Source organism: Hylobates moloch, unplaced genomic scaffold (assembly GCF_009828535.3).
Source record: "Hylobates moloch isolate HMO894 unplaced genomic scaffold, HMol_V3 SCAFFOLD_23, whole genome shotgun sequence".
Taxonomy (NCBI): domain Eukaryota; kingdom Metazoa; phylum Chordata; class Mammalia; order Primates; family Hylobatidae; genus Hylobates; species Hylobates moloch.
Genome location: NW_026652298.1, coordinates 16438053 through 16456729, shown reverse-complemented (window position 1 = coordinate 16456729; position 18677 = coordinate 16438053). Strand labels below are relative to the sequence as shown.

Here is an 18677-nt window from a genome sequence, read left to right as displayed (position 1 = left end):
GTTACAGATTTTACCTCTGACTTCCTACCACTTTCCTGAGGAGTGCCTATTCTCAACATACTAAACTACTAGGCCAAAGCTCAAAAAAAAAGTGATGCTAGTAAAATGAAGCTTGTATTCTCATTTGTTGCCCAAGAACGCGTCAGTTTTTTTTTAAATTATCAATATGATGTAATGGCTTTGTGAACACACATACACACATGCACAAAGAAACTGGAAACAGAGTGCAAGAAAACTGATAAAAATGTACATGTCATGTGTTTTTCTTAGTTGAACCCCCATCTTCAATTACAGATACTCCATTCAAATGGAACAAAAATCTTGGCTGAATTTGATGTAATCTCACTCTTTCAAATTCACTCACTGTTCAAGCAATACAGTACACCAACCTCATCATCTTCATTTAAAAATAAATTGCTTTTTCCATTACAGCCTCTAGTTTGAGATGTTTCATTCTGCCTTTTAAAAACCGTATTGGAATGAGACTTGTAGGCAAGTTGTCAAAGTTGGAAGCAATTTGGGGAAAAAAAAAACCTACACATCTTCAAAGCTGGACATATTATTTTCAAGGCCTGATACTAAACCACAGAACTACTTTGTGCACCATGTAATTTTAACCATTCCTGCAAAATAAGTGTTAAAATACACATTATGGTACAATTCTTGAAAACTATTCTAACAGAAATCTATGAGTCTGGGAGAAACTGCATTTTCTCTTTATTCATAGTCTAGTTCAATTAATTATTATAGTTGGTAACTTTACAGTCTCTCTCCAGGCTTGAGCTCTCTTTAGAAGTCTAAAACTACATATCCAACTGCTTACTGAACATCTGCACCTACCTAGAAGGCTTCCACAGGTACTTCAAACTCAAGATTCACAGAATGAACTAATTCTCTTCTCAGCATCCAAGTCACATTTATCTTTTACTCTTGTTCCTAATCCCTAATTCCTGAAACCATACAGTCACCTAAAGCTTCTTCCATCTCTCCTTTGCCAAGCATCAACAGGTCACCATGTCCTGTTAATTCTACCTTCAGTTGCCTTTTCTCCATTCTCCTGTCACCACCTCAGTCCAGCAGCATCATCTACCACGTCCTCATTTCTAAATTCCCAGCTGTTTATCTTACCTCTATTCTTGGCCTCTTCCCAAGCATTCTTCATTAATAGTTGACGGAATAGTTCACAGTTGATAAAATATTTCTATGCCCTGATTACAGTCTTTCAATGGCTTCCTATTGCTAGACTATGAGGCCCAAATCCCTGAACACAGACAGCATCATTCTTGAGACTCTGCTAATCACTTCCTGCTTCCCACATGCACTATTTGCAGTTCCTTGAAAAAGATGCACCCTATTCAGCCACCACACCTTGCACACACTGTTGCTTCCTCCGCCTAGAATCCTCATCTTGCCTAATCAGCGCCTGTTCATCCTTCACCATCTGGCAGAAGTATCTCCACCTCCATGAAGCCTTCCCAGCCTCCTTCAACAGAGCAGGGCGCCATGCTCAAGGACCCTGTATCTTGACTGATGATAGTTGTAGCACTTGCTATTTCAGAAACTGTTGTCTATCTCACCTACCATAATAGAAACCCTTCGCAGGTCAGTGTCATATTCCACTCATTTTTGTACTGCTAGAGTCTAAGATAAAAGTACAATAGGGTAAGTTTAAGACACAGCACACAGTTCTCTGACACAAACAGTTCAATATATGCTATTATTATTATTAAACATTTGTTGAAAGAAAAGCAAAGAATGGGCTTCTGTCCTTGACTGCCTCATCAAAAAAGCACACACATTCACAATCTAAGTAAAATAGCCAATGTTTTGAGAGCTCAAACATGTATATTATTGAAGAGTATCTATGATAAAGGTTTCCAAATCACAGGCATTATTGTCTCTAGCATTAGGAAAACATTTCAAGGGACAAAGCAACTGTCTCATCGTGCCCTGGAGGTGGTTTTCTAATGGAAACCATGGAGCACGTGCCAGCAATTTTAAAAACATAAAACTGCACCTGGACACTACCAGTGCCATGGGTCCCTTCGAGGTAATGGTCTAGAGCTGCCTCCAGCTACCCCACTATGATAATTGCCCCCCAAGGCAGATTGGTTAATGGTTTGAGCTCTCATGTTACTATCATTGTTATTTGGAAGCTCATCAAACAAATATGGTGAGTATATCCACCTTCCAAACACCTCCACATTAAAAAATATATATATATAATCAAGTCTCACTTGAGACTTGATAGAAAGGAGACCAAAGCACTGACATACATTTTAAAGGCTGTCAAACTTTACATTTGGATATTAAGAAGTTGTAGGTTTGATGATTTGGGAGTTACTTGGACCCCTAATCCCCTAAGAGCAGTGGGTTTCAACTCTGGCTGCACACCACTGAGAGATGCTAATTGAATTGCTGCGATTGTATCTAGACTAAAGGCTTTAGAAAGCTTTCCAGGTGGTTCAATAGGGCAGCCAGCTACAGGTGAACCAAGTCCTAAGGTTTAGAGACATGCACCAGATTAAAGTTGATTTATCTTGCTCAACTCCAAAAGACGGCACAAAATAGAAAAGAGCCTTTAAGGACCTTTCACTGATGGTGCTAAATACTACATAAAGGCTTTTCTTAGACAATGAGGGAAAGCAAAGTTAAAAACAGGCACCCAAAACCCACTTATTTAACTAATTATAAAGTAAAACATGCTTACTGTTGGATGGTTCAAAGAAAAATTTATATCCCACTAAGATATAATGAATATTAACATTTTAGTACATTTTCATGTTATTTTAGATGACAATGATGAAGAAAAAGAAAATAGGTTCTCAACGTTAGCAACAATAAATATTTTTAAGCTTTCTATACCTCATTTGAATTCATACTCAGCAACTCTGCTAAAATTAAGTGCTAGTGTTTTATTGGTGAGGAGTTAAATAGCCTAGCCAACATCAGGCAGTAAGAGGTAGAGACAATGTTAACATTCAAAAGCTCATGAATGCTCTTTCCTTCTATCCCACTAGGCTACAGTACACACACACACACACACACACACACACGCACACGATCCTGCATGGTCTTTTACCCAGACACATGTATGTATGTCTATGTATCTGTGTATGATGCACATTTTATTTGCTTTAACTTTTATTTTAGGTTCTGGGGTACATGTGGTTTGTTTCACAGGTAAATTGTGTGTCTGTCATTTTTTGTCCTCACCCTCCTCCCAACCTCAAGTAGGTTCTGGTGTCTTAAGTTCCCTTCTTTTTGTCCATGGGTACTCAAGTGTTTAGCTCCCATTTGAAAGTGAGAACATGCAGTATTTGGTTTTCTGTTCCTTTGTTAGTATGCTTAGGATAACAGCCTCCAGGACCATCCATGTTGCTGCAAAGGACATGATCTCATTCATTTGTACAGCTGTGCAGTATTCCATATTGTATATGTACCACATTTTCTTTATCCAGTCTACCATTGATGGGCATTTAGGTTGATTCCATGTCGTTGCTATTGTAAATAGCACTACAGTGAACACATGCATGCATGTGTTTCATGATAGAACAATTTATATTCCTTTGGATACATCCCAAATAATGGAATTGCTGGATCAAATGGTAGTTCTAATTTAAATTCTTAGAGAAACTGCCAAACTGCTTTCCACAGTGGCCGAACTAATTTATGTTCCCACCCACAGTGTATAAGCATTGCCTTTTCTCTGCACCTCACCAACATATAATGCATATTTTAAATGATCTGTACATACATTACATAGACAGCCTGCTCTTCTTTTCACTTGACACTATTTTCAGCTTTTCCCCATATCATTAAATATTTGTCAAAAGCGTGATTTTTTTTTCAGACAGGGTCTCACTTTGTCACCAAGGCTGGAGTGCAGTAGCACGAACACAGCTCACTGCAGCTTCAACCTCCCAGGCTCAAGCGATCCTCTGGCCTCAGTCTCCCAGGTAATTGGGACTACAGGTGCACACCACCACATCTGGCTAATTTTTGTATTTTTTTTGTAGAGACAAGTTTTCACTATGTTGCCCAGGCTGATCTCGAACTTCTGGGCTCAAGCAATCCGCCCACCTTGGCCTCCCAAAATGTTGGGATTACAGGTGTAAGCCACTGCACCTATCCCAAAAGCATGATTTTAATGGCAATGTGGTCCTCTAACATCTGTTATCTCATGTTACCTGCCAATCTCCATGATTTTGATTGCTCCCAAAAATTAAAAAGTGATTTCTAAGACACTTTAAAAAGCTCTATGGTTACATATAATTTATTTGAAATTTAAGTTTCAAGTAAATTCAAACATCTTATTTAGTTACGCTCTAGTGCTAACAACAAAATGATTGGTGGTTGCATGCATATTGATCTTCCTAAGTTCATGTAATTCTCAATTTTTATAGTTTATCTAGTTTATTGATTAGCTGGGCTTTCAGTCTCCTTTGTCTTTTGTCATTCTTTCAAATAATTTTACTGTTTTAAATGCAATATCAAAAATTTTTGGTCATCGTAAGAAATCTTTTGAGGCAACTTATTTTTTTATATAATAAATAAAACCACACTACTCTTAAAAAGGAACCATAAGATTAATAATGAAGTGGTGGCTAATTTTATCTAGAAAGCTATTGCAACTGAGCATGAAACTCAGGTCTGGACAGCTAAGGCAAGAATGGAAAGACACAGGATAGGTCACAGCTCTCATTATGTGATTAAAAGAAGTAAACTGGTTCACTTAGAGAGGGAGAAACTTTTTTAGTGCTGAACTCTAAGCTAATTTATCATGTGGGCCTAATATAAGAGACAAGGCACAACATAATGGATGAGATTTCAAAGGGAGATTTACAAAAAGCACAAAGATGTTTTCTCACAGTCATTCCTTTTAGCAACACTCAATAAAAGCCAAGGACATAATGTGAAGTTGTAATCCTGTAAGGGGTTTCAAGGGGAGCAGAGATGGGTGGTGTAGGTGCATTGCATTCTGGTGATAGGACCTGCTGTAGGGCAGACCCCTGGGAATCCGGGAGATAAATGGTAAGAGGTCTCCTGGGCTATTCCTCCCACACATCACTTCTCTGAGCCAAGCTATCACAGGATCTGTAGAGCAGAGCAATTTAAAATTGAGACTGCTTGCAGGACCTGCAGCACAGGTATCCTGCATTATTGATTCAAAGGAGCGCCATGTGCTTCAGATACTAAAATGGAAGGGGATGAACTAACATTTTCCCATGAGGATTAAGAGCCTGATTGGAGAGTCTATGTTATCTCATACAACAGTGGGCAATGGCTGGGGGCCATGGCTTTTCATGAAAAGCAGCTTAGAATCTGTTCAAATTCCTGAACTGTTCAGGCCCCAGTGATATAGGCCACGAACACCTGAACACTGACTTTGGCTTGCAAAATGCTAAGAGTAAGGGGCAGCCCAGCATGTGTTCCTTATAAACCATGTTAGGTGTACTTCATCTGCCCATCTGGATCTACTCTCCACCCCATGCTGGGCCCTGGAGTCTGGCGTGCATGGACAACATCCACGGGCTCCCTTTCCCTCTGGTGTCTAAGCTGGCTTCTGCTAATGGGGAGCACAACAAGAGTTCAGAAAATAAGGTTGAGATACCCCCTGGTATCTCCCTGCAGATATGACTGGCTGTGTCCTTTTACCTAAGGTCACAGGTCCTGTCTCACATCTTTGCTGTCTCCGGGTTCTACAACTGTTCCCTCTCTCACCCCTTCAGGCCTACAGGTGGTAATGGCTCCCTGTCACTTCTAGCTCCTGGTACTGCAACATCCCTTAAATTTTCCCAATTCCTGCCCATCCCTTTTACAACAATCCCTCTATTAAGTTCTTCTCAAATTATCTAAGACACGTATGCCATCTTTTCATTGCCTGGACCCTGCCTGATACCCATATTTAATTACTTAAAATTGCTGTGCAAGTCTTAGTGGTGATAGAGGGAAGAGAGCTAAGATTAACTAAGTACAACGTGCCAGGCACTGTGATAAAAGATTCATAATCTCCTTCAATCTTTAAATGCCTCATTTAGTTATCTCCATTTTACAGACGTGGACACGGAGATTCAGAGTGGTCAAGAAACTTAACACCAGTTACAGAGCTATTCAATGTCACTGAACACATATCTGACTCTAAAACCAGTAATGGTCCATGGTTTTATAGTTTCAGTGTAACATACTCCTACATGAAATAATTTTAAATTATTTAAAATAATGCATGTTATACGATTAGATTGTAAATAAATAAAATCATGACTATTATCAAGTTCGGAACCGAATGCAGTAAATACAGAAAATTTCATGAAAATTGAAATTCACATTAATCGCTAATAAGCAGAAGAACGTGTGCAAAATAAAGAAAGGATATTGTAGGTAAAGGGGATACATGCAGTTTGGAGGTTCCAAACACTGGGAGAACAGGTTATGAAACAGGAATCTGGAAGGCAAAGATTTACAGATGAGACCTGAAAGGAAGACTGTGGCTAAACTCACAGCATGTATTTTTAGCCTACCCTGGAGTAGATCAGGAAAAGTCATAGGAGGATCTTAAACCAGGGCAGTGATATGGACTCTGGGCTAAAAAGCAGGATGAATTGGAGATGGGTCTGGGTTCAGTGGGGTACCAGACATTTCCAAAATCCAGGTGTGCGAGAAGTTAGGCCTAGCCTCTAGACATACTTTGATAGTAGAATTGACAGGGTTTGGTGAGAGGAGTCAAGAGATGGAGAAATCAAAGGTGGGAACTAGAATGACTTGGAGAATTGCTGTTTCCTTGACCAAAATACAGAGATGACAATATTGTGGTTTATTAACAATTATACCAGAGAGCCAGAAGGTGCAAAAGAGGAGCTAGTAAACAAATTTGTTTATTTTACAGTTAAAAATCAACTCTTAGAGTATAAAATAGAATTTTTTCTGAACACAAGATTTTGAGGACATGCCATTTTTATCCCCTAAGGATTAGGAAATAGAAACTACAGTACTATATCTATTTCAGAGGCAGAAATTGAACTCCTCCAATGGGTAAGAAACACCATTCGGATGTGGCATTGATTTGTCTCATAAACTAAGGACCCACAACTGCAAAAAGTTCATTTGCCATCTGGATACTTCCTGTCCCAAAGAAGTCTCAATGTCCTTCTGGAATTGCTGAAGAACAAAAGTGCTTTATCCCAAAGATGAATTAATATTATCATAAATGTTTCTATTATAATCCTCCAACTAGACTTCTTCCCTATAGCCACTCAGAGTCTTCAAATGAATATAGACAGAGTAATCCTCCCATGTAATGATCCTACTATTGAATTTCAGGTAAAGTGTAAACATACCCATAATTATATTAAGGTTGACACGGAAGAAACATTGAGACGTTGTGACTTGAATATACATTCATGCACCATGAGACAGAGGCAGTCTGATGCTCAGTTAGAACATAAGAATCTATCTGCTATTTTGTTTCCTAAAATTGAATTCTAGACCAAGGCCAGTGGAAAATCAGAGCCTAGGCCAGGGTAAGATCGTTATTTTTTTGTTGTTGTTTTAAATAAGGTGGGAAGGGCAGGGGACAGGGGTAGGGGGTGTGAAGTCGGGTTTAGAAGAAAGAGAAGCAAACAAAACAAAAAAACCTAAACACACTCACAGATCTAGAAGTCTAAACAATAAACATTTCATTGCTTTTTGTTGATGTTTAACTGCATCATAGAGGAAATTTGGGGAAAACATTTTTTCACATTCCAGCTGCATGTGAGAGTCTGGAAGCGGATGGAAATGGTAACATTTAATTGGGGGGTGTGTGTGGGGAGGTGATCATGAGAAGATGATGCCAGGCAGAGCAAAGCACCAGAGGATGGCAGGAAAGGCATCGTCAGCCGCTCTGGGATGCCCCTCTCTTTTAGTAAGTCATGCCTGCCTTATGATGCCTGTTGTTCATTGTTCTCCAGCCTTAGGATCTACCACATTAGGGATAGGGACACTTTCATTAAAACAAATAAAGAGAAACATATAACAGAAATCACTGAAACAATTAATTTCCCTGACAGTTAAAAAATATGATCCACATATGAGGAATATTAGGCCCAAAAGGAACCAGTTATCCCTTGATGAATTAGACCTGTCTAGAAATTCAAATTGCCCCAAGTACAAGGTCAGCCCAAGCCCATCCATCCATCAGAATTTCCTATGTTTTGCGATGCAATCTGAAAAGTTTCCTAGATTCTAACACTGGAAACCACAAGGGCTGCTTTCTCTCATTCTCATTTCAAAGGCAGTGATTGAAGTGCTATCAGTAGTACTGGAAATATTAATACAGTCCATAGAAAAGATGGAAAAGTGCAGTCACTTAAGATGAACAACTCAGTTGTGCTGCTATTTTATGAGCTTGTCATGCTTTGAGAAATTATATGTTCTGACTGAAAATAATTTTTCAAAGTCCAAATTTTAAAAACACCACTAATAGTCTCATGTTTTAAAAACTAGAGGTACTGAACTTTTTAAAATTGGTCCTAAATACATACTGCATCATTTTATACCAAACACATAATACATTATTGTAAAATTAGATTTGAGAATTAGAATAGTGTATACTCCAGATTTTTGACACTGGGCTTTAAGTTAAAGAGCTGGTTCGTCTCACATACTATGTATCTATTCAATGCTCAGATGCTTTTTAAAATAATGTAAACGCCCCTATATTAGCCTGTCATAATGATCCCTGTAAATAAATGTTTACTAGGTTTACTGATAACTGTTCTAACTTAAGGACAAATTCAGACGACAAACATGGTGTATAAATACAACAAGTTCATTTCATAAGCAATGATATGGAATGTAATAGAGAATATAAATCATCCCTTGGTTTTCAACAATATTTATTGGGTTCCTCCTAGATGCTAGTACATTTATTATATGACCCTTAACTTTAAAGAACTCAACTCTACCCATCTACTTATTTAGTACACTCAAAAGTCATATATTACAGTATGCGTTTTACAGAATAATACACAGACACCAAGAGGGTGTGTCAGGATTACCTCACAACATAGGATTGGAGCCAGGAATAGAGATATGCAGGTTTCAGCCTAGCTTTACTAACACAGGTATACCTCATTGGCAGGTTCAAATGTTCCACATAGCTATCTACATTTGTAAATTAACTTAATTCTCAAATTCACTAGGTGGCGTTACTCTTATGAACTCTACAGTGACATCTGTGGTAATACAACAACTACATAAAGTGTGTATTCTGTAAATAGTTTCCTTACACTGGAATTTCTAAAAACAGCTACTCTATGTAATGTCTTTCTTTAAATGTTAGATGCAATGGGAGTAAAAGCAAAATAGGTTTTGTATTAAGCCACAGTAAACTTGTAACCATGAAGTGGCAGAACTTTTAAGCACTTTTATGTTGTTATTTTTCACAGCATGAAGACTTATCTCATCCAGAAGAGAAAATATTCCTTATCCATTATACAGAGGACGGCAGGTGTAGAAAAAGTATATTAAGTACAATAAAAACCTAGCACTCTAATAATATATTAGCAAGTATTCCTTTGTTTTGTAGCAAATCTTTTAAATAGAAAATAGCTCCATTATTTTAATGAAAAATAATGATTCCTTTATTTCTAAAATTAAAGGCCCATTAAATCCATGCACCTCACAAGCACCATATGCTTCAACTATCTCCTCTGAAGTTGTGATAATAGACATATTACAGAAATAATAAAAACTCAGAAAAGGAATTTCTTCTGAAAAACACATTTTCAGATCATTTAAAATGAATTAAAGGAAAGAGAAAACTCACAGAAGAATTACTATCCAGTCACCAATAATCCGAGCTTAACAGAGTTAATCATCTTTTTAACAAAGAGCCTTTCCATATTTAACAAGTGACCCCAAAGAGGACGTGGACACAAACAGCTGTGCATTACCAGAACTTTACAGAGGTGATGAAAACAAAGAAAAGGAAATCCACAGCAGTGACTAACCACACTGTGCATTCAAAAACAATGACCACACTGAAATTCATTAAGGAGGTAGTCTGTTTACTTAGGTTTGAACAATAGATGGTATGTAACCCCAACTTCTCTAATCCCTCTTTTGTTTAGCTGCAAATAATCCTTTAGTTGCCTATAATATTAATATTATAGTAATATGAATATTAGCATTAATAATTGATACTTAGAACAAAAAGCAGACAGCTAGACCAGCTGAAATTCAAAGACTTAATATTAAGGAAACCTTTCTAAATGTGCTGTATATTCTGTATTCCAAGCATTTTTTTTAGTATCAAAATCATATATAAGAGTTTAAAAATGGCTAATGATTAGATTCTTTCACAAAGAAAAATATCACTTATACACAGGACAAAGAGATGTGCAGGAGTTAACCATACTAATGTTGAACATACTTATGTTCTGGCTTCCTTAAACTTATGAACTGCCAAGCAGATGTTTTGTTGTTTTTTTTCCAAGTTTTCTGATTTGCTAAGTTTTAACTCAGAATGTATTTGTACAAAAAAGTCAGAGTAATTTCATTAGAGAAACTTGGGCACAAAAAAGCAAGGCAGTGAGATACATATCTTTTCTCATCTCAACATAAACAAATTACAGCAAACTTTGATTGAGCTGCCAGCAAAAACTTTCATTTCACTGACGGAGAAAATTCCCAGCAGCTGCACACAACTGCAAGGCGATCAGACAGATGCCGCCGAGCGGAGGTTGATCCCGACACAAAACTGAGTCCTGTGTTCCCAGAATTGAAAGGAGTTGCTACCCCTCGACAGACTTCCCAGACACTTGACAGCATGCCAGAGCAGTGCATCAGCTGCCACCACCAGCCACGATTTAACTATTCTTGAATAACCAGTAGAAAAACAAACCACCAAAGTGTCAAACTAAAAGTCGTATCTATTGTCTCTGACAAAAGCACCTTCCTCACTGAACCCTGTGATGTGTCATACCTGTAACTAGAAACTCCATATAGCGTTGCCATGTAGATACTAAGAATTATGCACATATTCGTGCCCAGTAAAGGAATGACAAGGGAACTTTGAAATCCTCAATGGCTGGCCACTGACAATGCTACATGTTAAGAATGGAGCAGTCTCCTACCTGGAGCCCTCTTCGTCTTAGAATGCTGGACTCATCCATCTCACCCTCTGCTTTCTCTGAGCCTCTCACAACAGTCTAGCCATGCTGTACTACCTCTACTTCAGCACGCTAATTCAGAGCCCGGCAGCTGCTAAACACTTACATCACGCTCTAGCTGATTGGAGCCCGGAGTCAGCTGGTCCAGCTTAGTTATTCACTCCAGCAACTTCGGAGATCACGGATGCTTGCAGTTCGGTGCGAGAGAGCAGCAAGTGGGCTCAGATACCTAATGCATTTATCCAGGCGGAGGAGGCTCTTGCTATTAGACAGGAAATCGTGAGATCCTTGTTTTCTCTTCTTCAAAACGCTGGCTGTGGCATTCCAGGAGACCACTAAATGGCTTTCAGCAGTAGCTTTGGGTCAAGCCCCATCTGAAGCAACTATAAGGTCACAGTGGCTAAGTAAATCAGCGGTGACAGACACCTCTGTAAAAGGCAGCCGCTGATTGGGATGGTGAAAAACTAGGGCACAGCTGGTCAGCCAAGCAGCACCACTATGCCTGGCGCTCATCTCTTCTGAAGGCATCAAAGAAAACAAAAATGTAGCAGAACACACATGCTGCCTGCAAACCTGAAAACGGAGGGCTCAGGGCAGCTGCTCTCCAGCCACCAAACCCTTTACACCTCCCAGCATGAAAGCCCATTCATTTACATAAATACCTGCCCTTCAGTTCCTAGCCCAAAGAAAGAAACAGTTTAGATTTTAATTTCCCTCATGATAATAACTTAGTTCTGCTGATACCTGACCAAAATGTTAAAAGGCGGGGTGGAGGGGATTCTAAGAGCCATCATTAGTTGGAATATTTAACCTATGTATAGTCTATAAGCAGCTAAAAAAAAATTCCCATCATGTGCAATTTCACAGTCTGTTTCAGCTTGTTTACTCCGTTCATCCTCATCTTATTTCAATTGAAAGCAACCAAGAGATGAATATTTAAGTTCTCATTACTGGCATGGCACAGGAGTAATAACATACGACACTACCAATTTATAGTAAATTATTCCTCCTTGGTGTCTATTCTAAAGATATTTAAATTGAGAGAATAGTTCGATCCTGAGAGAGATACAAGGACTAACTGTACTTTGTCTAAGAACTACCTCTTTCACTCTATCCATTAGAATAATTATTTTTCTTGAAAGTTAGGAAGACAAGTATAAACATTTTTTTAAATCAGTAACTCCTGGATTTTACTTAACCCAGTTATCTAGTGATGTTTAAATGTGGGAGAGGGGAAGGAAGTGTCTAGTGGTTCCCTACCCATTCACCTGCTATTCCACTGGTTTTCCATCTCTTTCTGTCTGTCAACACACTATTAGGCTTGCTATCAATTGATTAGATTATGTCATTAAAAATAGCTGAGGGATTTATGAATCTAACCACTGAGGAAAACTGATTGCATTTTATGTTCCCAAACGGTCTTTGCATATATCTCCAGACATACAAAGAGGAGACTGTCAAGAAATGCCACCCCTAGCAGAGAAGGGTCTCAGAGTGTTTTTCCACTTAGGCATGTTGATTTGATACCACTTAAGGAAGAAAACCCCAGAGAGTTTTTAGCTCTCGCTTGTATGTGAAGGAGTAATATCATCTCTAAAGCAAAATACAGCACAAAAACTGGTCATTCTTCAAGTCAAAGTGTATCAACAAATTCTAGCACAAATGAATTTTTTAAAAAGATTTTTAAAACTACGTTTTTTAAATCCTTTAAAAAGGACAAATTTAAAAGAAACAAAAACCACCTAAGAGAGGGAGAAAAGGCCACCCTTGTTCTATCTTTTGGCAATCTGTAATGCTGGTGGAGAACAGACCCCCATCCTTCACAGGCTCACCTGCACTTTAATCTGTTCCTGCAAAGAGAAAATCTGGCTCTTCAGTGAAAACAAAGGGAATGACAATTGTTGCCTGCTTTCTCCCTCAAGTCACCCTCCTGAGAGAGGAGCACAGAAAGTTCCCTGAATGTCAAGAGTTGTTTTAGACAAAGCCTTGGCAGCAGCTCCGAATATATTTACCAGCTTACAGTGTCATTGCTATCTGCCCACAGAGGCAAAAGGAAGTCCTGACTGATTCTGGAAAAAATCTTGACCCGAGAAGCTCAGTTCTTAAAAGCAAAAGCCGAGCGTGGTGTACTCACATACACTTCCTACTCTGAGGACTACAATCGTCATTGTGCTGGTCCTTCTAGAAAAACTAGGGTCTAGAGGAGGGCACCAAGTTCCCACTACAGAGAAAGAGACAGGGGATGGGGGGGTCGTGGGAGGACAAACCAGTTTTCCCCTTGAAACACAAATCGAGTCATCAGAACAGAACAAAACAAAACAGGTAGAGAGCCCAGAAGTATCTTTTCTGTGACCAATCGTGTAAGCTAGTTGGAAGTACTATCAGAAGACATTTGGAGGACACACTGTCAAAACGTCAGCTGACGTGCATGCATCTTAGGCACTCTGCAGCTCGAGGTGTTTGGGAGGTGGTGGGAGCGATAAATAGGAATCTGGCTAAGGATGAAAAGTATGTGTCTTAACAAAGGAATATTTTGAGATAAAATCTAAGTGAGTGTTCCACCATTAACTAAGTCTAAAATGAGGATCATGACCATCATACCATCAAATCTAGTATGAAAAAATATCGATTACCTGTCAAAATGTATCATTTTGAGAAGTGATACACATACATTTTAAAGAAATAAAACCAGCCAGAGGCAAAAACATTTGGGACAAAAATGAAAGGCTGCTGAAAAATAACATCAAGCAATAATAGCTTAGCGGAGGGAATAGTAAAAGGAAAATTGCTACATTTACCCTTTGCTATATATTTTCTCTCAGCCATGTGTTAAAATGCAATAAAAACTTCAAATGATGATACTATTCACAGGTAATAATTAGGATCTAGCCTAATTTCCATTAATAAACTCATTTTTCCTGTGATTTTATACCTTCATGGAATATATTCACAATATTATGAGTCAATTCACAAAGTACCAGCCTCAATATGTATTGCTTTTACATGTGTATTCAAATCATAAAATCTGGTAGGCTTTGTCATTAATTGTAATCTAAAGCCAGGGGCTTTGCAGTATTTCATTAAAAAAATGATTTGTATGGATACACCACATGCCTACTCTATTATAAGCGTAATTTACTTCCTGGAATACTCAAAATCCATGGTCACTGTAATAAAGGTCAAATTTAAATTTTAAGAATTATTGCAATTAAATGGTTTACGAAACAAAAACAATTCCAAATACCAACTGAGAAAAACCAGGGGGAAAGAAAACGTTTGGTTGAACACATTTCAAAAAAGCATACATTGAGATTTTGTAATATTGTCCACAGTGATGTTTGGTACAAGGATATGGGTTCTCCTCTGATTTACATGGCCAGATATTTTTCACATGCAGTCATGTGCTACATACTGACATTTCAGCCAATGATGGGCCACATATATGATGGTCCCATAAGATTATAATAGGGCTAAAACAATCCTTTTGCCTAATGACACCTTGATGATCCTGACTCTGTGTAGGACTAGGCCTGTGTGTGTGTGTGTGTGTGTGTGTGTGTGTGTGTGTGTGTGTGTGTCTCAGTTTTTAACAATAAAGGTTAAAAAGTTAAAAAATACATTTTTAAATAGAAAAAAGCTTAAAGAATATAAAGAAAAAATATTTTGCTACAGCCACATAATGTGTGTTTTAAGGTAAGTGAAAGCCAAAGAATTTAAAAGTTTTTAAAATTAAAAAGTCTATAAAGTAAAAAGGTTACAGTAAGCTAAGGTTAATTTATTATTGAATAAAGAAAAATACTGTTTATAAATTCAGTGTAGCCTAAGTGTACATTATTTGTAAAGTCTACAGTAGTGCACTGTAATGGAGGAGACCTTCACATTCACTCACCACTCACTCACTGACTCACCCACAGCAACTTCCAATCCTGCAAGCTCCATTCATAAGTGCCCTATACAGATATAAAATCTCTTTTATATTGTATTTTTAAGGTATGTTTTCTATGTTTCGATACAAAAATACTTGCCATTGTGTTGCAACTGAGTATGTATTCGGTACAATAACATGCTGTATAGGTTTGTAGACTAGGAGCAATAGGCTATACCATCTAGGTTTGTGTAAGTACACTCAATGATGTTCACACAACAATGAAATCACCTAGCAACACATTGCTCAGCACATGTCCTTGTTAAGTGACACATGACTGTACTTAGAAATAACTTACCTCTCTTCACTAGTTCTGTGTTGGTTACCCCAAAGTAAACAAATCTTCTGATGTTACCCATTCCTCGGCAACTGAAATGTTCATTGAGGAACTGCTGTGAGGAACATCTGAGGAGTTCCCACTCCACTCCACTGGCCTAATCCAGCCCCATCCAGCGGCTCTCGCTGAACTGCCTACCCAAAAGCCATGGGAGCTGAAGTCGGAGGGCAGTGGAGAGGATCGTCCTCTGGTAAAGTTGTTTCTCCCGCCACACTAGCCAGAAGAAAGAGTGATAGAGGAGTGACAGAGAGGAGTACCACTGTACTCCTCATCCCACTAGTCAGAGTTCTTGGTGTGCTAGGAATGTGATTTCCAACACCATCACTACAATCCGGGGTGGGATCTCTCCTAAACGTCTTCTTGAGTTAAGTGTGACCGTGATCACTACTTCTCAACAAGGTAGACAGCCATAAAATAAATATCCCGTTGGTTACCTGTAGACAACAGACCAAGGGTTCATATGTCTCTCTAAATGTTCATTCAGAGGTAAGTCACTATGGCCAAGTGGATGAATATCTCCATTCATTCACTGATTACTTCTTTCCATTCATAGATAACTGCCAGTGGCCAATGAATATGTTGTATTAGCTCATAAAAGATTACAAAGGAGAAACACATGATTCATGAAAATACATACATCCAGTATTGTGAATATAATCATATCTTGAATGCCAAAGAGCAACACAGCTGTGAGATTAGTGTCTACATTTAAATTCCTTCTTAATTTTTGTACCCTATTTTCCCCCATGTTTCACTTCTAAATACTAATAACAATGGCCGGCTGGGCACCATGGTTCATGCCTGTGATCCCAACACTTTCAGAGGCCGAGGCAGGTGGATCACCTGAGGTCAGGAGTTCCAGACCAGCCTAGCCAACATGGTGAAACCCCATCTCTACTAAAAATATGAAAATTAGTGGGATGCGGTGGCACACACCTGTAATCCCAGCTACTCAGGAGGCTGAGGCATGAGAATCTCTTCAACCCAGGAGGTGGAGGTTGCAGTGAGCCGAGATGGTGCCACCGCACTCCTGCCTGAGCAGCACAGCAAGACTCAGTCTCAAAAAAAAAAAAAAAATGGCCAACATTTGTTGATCACATTACATGCCAGTCATTGCTGTTAAGTACTTTATATGTATCATCTCATCAAATCCTCACCACATAAGTGAGGAACCGTTATAATCCCCATTTCACAGATGAGGAATCAACACTCAGAGAAGCTAAATAACTCCCTTAGATTCCACAGCCAAGACAAGGTAGAGGTAGTGTATTAGTCCATTTTCATACTACCTAAAAGAACTGCCTGAGACTGGAAAATTTATAAAGGAAAGAGGTTTAACTGACTCATAGTTCAGCATGGCTGGGGAGGCCTCAGGAAGCTACAATCACAGCAGAAGGTGAAGGGGAAGCAAGTCACCTTCTTCACGACATGGCAGAAAGGAGAAGTGCCAAGTGAGGAAGGGAAGAGCCCTTTATAAAACCACCAGATCTCATAAGAACTCACTTCACTATCATGAGAACAGCATGAGGAAACTGCCCCCATGATCCAGTTACCTCTATCTGATCTCTCCCTTGACACATGGGGATTATGGAGATTATAATTCAAGATGAGATTTGGCTGGGGACACAAAGCCAAACCATATCAGCTGGGACACTGGGATACAATACCAACCTTGATCAGGTTGACTCCAGAATTTGGGCTCCTAACACCATGCTCTACTGCCTCTTGGAGTTTAAACAAAGAAGGAAACAGTGCTTTCAAAGTGAATTAATAATGTGAAAGGTGTCAGATCCTTTAGCTCCTAAGAAAAAATGAGCATATCCTAAGTTGTCAATGGTCAAAACACACCAGAAAGAAGATTCTGAATCCCCAGTTCTCTGAGCCATGTGCCTATAAAAGAGAAAAGCAGCCGGGCCCTAGCTACTTTAGAGGGGAAACTAGAGATACCCCCCTGGGCAGGAGGGTTGGAGGAAGAGGGCTGGTCAGAAACAGGCTTCCTTCTACTTTCCTCTTAAATGTCTCTGGGCCTCCACTCTGAGTTTGAACAACTCTTCATTCTTCTGACTTCAAAATTATACAGTCCTAAATATAACACATTTATTTACAATCAAGTGGATTCCACAAAACCAAGAGCACCCTTTCCATTGCCATGCCAGGCATAATACACATCCCTGCTAACTTGCAGGGGTTCTGGCAGCTCTTCATTTTCTAGTCTGATGCTTTTTCTGGAATTTACCATTGAAGGCAACTCCTTAATTCTCTTGCCATTTAGGTGAAATGACTCAGGGCAAGGCTTCTCACTCTGTTCTGAGCAGTTCTGGGAAGAAAGGAGGAAAAACCCCAACTCTGACATCTGCCTTGATTTCCCGGAAGCCATGCCTCCCCAGTGTACTTAGAAGTACCAGGTGCTGAGAGCCAGTCCCCACGTAGGCTTTGCCAAAGAGAAACCCAGTAGGCTGGGCAAGTCCCTGAACTTCCTTGAGCTCTGGTTTCTCATTTGTAAAATGAAAATATTATGGGCTTATCATCAGGAAGCTGGAGAAGTGAAGAAGAGGCAACCTTCTGGGAAATTGAGAAACTGGTCTCACTGCCCTCCAGGTAAGGGCAGCCCATGCCCCTCACTGGGGACACCTGGTCCCTCCCTACTGAACCCACAGTCCTGTCTCCCAACCCTCCCCATCTTCCTCCAGGCCATTACCATCTCACCAAGCATCTGCTTCACACAGCTGCTCAGCTACCTTCCTGGCTTCAAGGATCCTGCCCCGAACATGCTCAAGGCTGAGGAGGGCACCGAGGTTTCCCATCAGCCCCTCCTCAACACCAGTCTCCCAAGTCAGACAGCAGAGCTCAGAAACCAGTGATGAGCTGAGCCTCACATGCCTAAAACACACACTACAGCATTAATGTTCACTCTGAGAACAGGTTAAATCCTTAGCTAAGGTTGACACGAATCTTTATTACCATATAAAATTAATGCCATAATATTACAATATTACTCCCTGCTGTTATTAATGGCTATTCTTTAGGAATATTTACTACTCATTAAAATAACATACAAATGAACCAGATATTAATTACCAGTGTCATCAAAACTCAAAAGTAAAATGACACCTGGAAACAGGTTCCACACTATTTAAAGTATCAGGAGATATTACACTCAGGAACAAATACCAAAACCACAAATTTTCTTCCCCTATATTTTAAAATAGTCATTTGAAATTTTAAAATAAAGTTCTAACCTCTAAAGTTAACAAAGGCAAAG

At 39.2% G+C, this 18677-nt stretch overlaps 1 protein-coding gene across 8 annotated transcripts in view; it reads right to left on the bottom strand.

Moving 5' to 3' along the window:
- MAST4 (microtubule associated serine/threonine kinase family member 4) overlaps positions 1 to 18677 on the bottom strand; it is a 583079-nt gene that overhangs the window by 335471 nt on the left and 228931 nt on the right. For 3 of the 8 annotated variants that reach the window (XM_058433848.1, XM_058433850.1, XM_058433851.1), the window contains exon 1: positions 11118 to 11227. The exons of the other annotated variants lie outside the window; for them this stretch is intronic. In XM_058433848.1, the coding sequence (XP_058289831.1) occupies positions 11118 to 11156 (39 nt within the window). In that variant the 5' untranslated portion in view covers positions 11157 to 11227. Of the gene's footprint in view, positions 1 to 11117; positions 11228 to 18677 lie in introns of those variants that run through there. 8 annotated transcript variants of the gene reach the window in all.